Source organism: Haliaeetus leucocephalus, unplaced genomic scaffold (assembly GCF_000737465.1).
Source record: "Haliaeetus leucocephalus isolate CR32 unplaced genomic scaffold, Haliaeetus_leucocephalus-4.0 Scaffold428, whole genome shotgun sequence".
Taxonomy (NCBI): domain Eukaryota; kingdom Metazoa; phylum Chordata; class Aves; order Accipitriformes; family Accipitridae; genus Haliaeetus; species Haliaeetus leucocephalus.
In genome coordinates this window covers 4,658,125-4,661,840 of record NW_010972864.1, presented here as the reverse complement: position 1 = coordinate 4,661,840, position 3,716 = coordinate 4,658,125, and the positions used below count along the sequence as shown (strand labels likewise).

Sequence of the window (3,716 nt, the reverse complement as noted above, 5' to 3'; positions counted from 1 at the left end):
GGCCTCTGTCTTCTGAGGTGGCCTCCCAAGGAAGCAAATTTCACATCCAAGCATGCTTCCAACATAAACACCTGGCTGGAGGTTCTCAGTTACTTGACTAGCATAGGTTGCACCATCCCACTGCACAGGGAAAAGTGGCCTCCATGTTTTCCCAATCCTTTGTCGGTGTTCTATTGCTCCATGTGTTGTGAGGAGTTGAGCACAGCCAGCCAGGAAAATGCTCTGAACTACCTAAGGAAGCAGTAAGAACTGGTTTGCTCTTCTAGCTCAATCGTCTGCTGCCCTCAGCAGCAGAAAGTAGCTGATTTTTAGAGAAAAGGAGTAGAAATCAGAAAACATTGAATGTTCCTTCCTATCATATACCCTGCCAGCTTCCAACAATAAGGATTTTATAACTTTCTGAACCAAATGTGGCACTGCTTTTAACATCCATGGTCTAATTATCCGGGTACTTGGATTATGAAAAACAGTAAGCAGTCCTTCCCAACTCCTCTTCTCTGTATCATTACCAGTCGTGCAGACCTCTATCATACCACTGCTTTTTTCCAAGCTCAAGAATCCTGCTCCACTTAAGTCTTCCTAACCACAATGTTTTCTTGTTGCTTTTTTGTACCGTTTCTTCTTCTACTATTCCTTTTATGAAATGGGTTAATAGAATTGCAAACCACTTTTAATATATGAAGGTATCTGTGGTTACAAAGAATATATAAAATTAAAGAGGTTTGTGTTGTTTCTTTCCAAATAATTACTGCTGTTGTATTTCTCTTTGAGTGACATTGGTCACTGAGCTCATGATATATATTCCCAGAGAACTATCCCAAATCTATTCCCAGTGAGGCAATGGCAAGGCTAGACCCTGTCATTCTGTTCTTACCACTGTAGTTAATTTTTCCATTATTACATTAATTTAAAATTTCAGCTACCAATTTATCACCTGTTCACTCAATATGGTAATATTCTTGTGCAACTTTGAGTAGTCAGACTTAAGATTTTGGCTGTCAAGAATATGACTAATTCTCAACTGTTACTGTGTTAATCTCCTTTCCCACATCTTTTATGAATATATGGACAGGTTCCAGATGTCAACCTTCCCTACAGCAGAACTTCCCCAAGTCTTCTTTTCCCCTTTTTAAACCACCTATGATCACAGTAATACCTCTCCTCCTATTGCAATTGTCACTAGGATTTTTCTGGTGATGGGCTTTATCAAACTTTTCAGAAAGTCTCCTGCACTGATAAGGTGAAACTTAGCAACACATTTATTGAGTCCAGCATTACACTGCAGTTGAGTTGTGAGACATAACTTTCCTCTATAGCAGCCACGCTAATTCTTCTCCAATATTTCATATTTATTCATGTGCTCACCGAGCCTATACTTTAATAATCCCATATACTACGTGTGGTCCAAGCTAACCAAATTGCAAGTAACTTTTTTTTTTTTTCCAGGTCTATGATGCATAATGATATCAAAGGTTGACTTAACACTGTTGGAAGATTCACTCTGCAATCATGTCACTCTGTTGTGAACATTTGTAGGGTCTCTGTGCCTAAAGTAGCATGAAACAGAGGATTGCTTCTCCCCTCACGTTCTTGTTCCTTGACTCTAGCCCTAAGAATGCACTCACAGGAACTTTAAATATAAGCATATCCATACAGCCGTGGTCAAAAGCACTGCAAAGGAAGAAAGTTCATTCAGAGCTCCAGCTATGAGAGATTCCTCACGTTCAAACAAAAGCCTTGAAATGTGTCCATAAGCTCACGTATACATAGCAAACAGGGCAGGCATTTACTGCAGTTACACAACAGAACTCTTCCGATGGGCAGGCCAGCCCATTTTCAAATACCTCTCTGCTGCACAAATGCTTCCTGGTGATGAAGAAGGCATGAATGACTCTAAAAGGTGCTGCGATGGAAAGGCATTTACTCACTCGGGTGGAATTTCCAACTGGATTTTTGAACAGCAAAGCAACTTTGATGACGCTACCGACACTACGGAAGGCTCCAGATTTTCTGGGAGAAGCTCATGGAAGCGCAGGACCACATGAGCAACCAACCATGTCGTCTCAGACTCAACGGCCTACCCAGCCCAGCGTGCCTTCTCCAGCTGTGGCCGTAAGCCGATGCCCAGGAAAAGTAAGAAGAAGGCTGCCAGGTGTGATGCTTCCAGCAGCCCTGGGCTGAGGATACCGTGACCCCATCCCGTTGCTATTCCTGCCTGGATCTCTCCTGCCAGTATTTGCCCAGTTTCCCCTTGAACTCCTGCAGACTTCTCACAACCACAGAAGGAGATTCACGTTCGCTGCAGGGGTCCAGTGTGCTACTGCAAGCACTGAACGGCATGTAGGAGGAGGAAAACACGAGTGGTACAAAGCCAGGCCAGAGTTTTAAGATTGTTAATTAGGGCTTTGGAATAGACAGTCTGGGTCAACCGACTCTAGGCACCTATTCTGACAGATGTGGGTTTGTCCCACACTGACACTAAACAAAGAATTAAAAAGCTCAAAAAATGAAGTTCTGACCACAAGGTTAGTATTCTGCGTTATTACGTTTGGAAGTTATTGCAGGTTCAGACAAATTCATTCCCTTTCCATGTCCACAATTACTGGAACGGAGCATAATGAATTAAAATATTTAGAAATTAGGCCCCGTGCTTCCCACCTAGCTGCGGAACCCACTACGGCAAAGCGAAGGGTTGGGTACGGCGGCAGGGGACTGCCGGGGGCTGCGGGCTCTCGCAGGGTGCTTACGTGAACACCTGAGGTGGGACACGCCAGGTTAAGCTAACCGAAGGCCAGGGGTACGAGGTTGCTCCTTGAGACAAATCAGGCTTTACCAGTTCAAACGAAAAAATTAAACATTGCAGCCGTTTTCCCTCTGCCGCCACCGAGTCTGTGCAACGGAGTTTGCTGCAATGTTGTACGTTTACGGTGCGACGATCAGCAAAGCCAGCCTGCAACACCAACGGGCCACGGGTTACTGCAGCACACAGCTGCCAATGTTATCACAGATTATCGCACGTTACCACAGGTTATCACGCTGCCCTGTGCCCAAGGAACTCTTCCAATGCACCTCTCGCTTTGCCAGCACACCGGGCCCAGGATGCACTCCGTTGTAACCAATCCATAGGGCACACACCTCTAGAGGGTGAGGGGCACGGCCGTGGTTTCGGCCATTCCAGCGTTTCTTGTGCCTGCACAAAGGCGCAAGTGTCCCACCGCAACCGCCTGATGGTTCCACCTCTCCCCACCTCCTGGCCGCCTACAGTACCGGTGACCTCAGGAAGTGAATGTCTCACGCTTTCAGATGCAACAAGGTCATTGATGCCCCTTTTTAGCTTGAAATAGCGAGAAACGGGAAAGGTTTTTTCGGATGTTTCCTTCTTAATTGTGCATTTAAACGTAAACTAATATTGACCTGTATCTCCCAATCCACTTGATCTCCTTTTTGACGTGCTTTGCGATCGGCAGATAAAAAAGGTTACACACCAGTGGTAACCGTTTCTGAAGCAAAGCGTGAAATACAAGTCCCTGTACCTACTAGCTTGCACTAGAAACACCATTCCCCGCTCAGGCTGAAAGGTCTTCCAACTGCAGGGTGTTTCCTTGGAAAGCCCACCTCCAGTGTGCGCAACCACGCTTCCCCGTTTATTTTTGCTTTTATTCATCCGAAGCCGCTCCGAAACCGAGGAGACGCAGGTGAGCACGCGCTCCCTGGAA

The 3,716-nt window shown here is 45.6% G+C and overlaps 1 protein-coding gene across 1 annotated transcript in view; it reads left to right on the top strand.

Annotated features, from left to right (window-relative positions):
* Nucleotides 1-1,908: 1,908 nt before the first annotated feature.
* LOC104836065 (desmocollin-2-like) overlaps nt 1,909-3,716 on the top strand; it is a 25,791-nt gene continuing 23,983 nt past the window's right edge. The window contains exons 1-4 of the mRNA XM_010574413.1: nt 1,909-2,133; nt 2,663-2,760; nt 2,864-3,263; nt 3,594-3,695. Of these exons, the coding sequence (XP_010572715.1) occupies nt 1,909-2,133; nt 2,663-2,760; nt 2,864-3,263; nt 3,594-3,695 (825 nt within the window). The remainder of the gene's footprint in view (nt 2,134-2,662; nt 2,761-2,863; nt 3,264-3,593; nt 3,696-3,716) is intronic.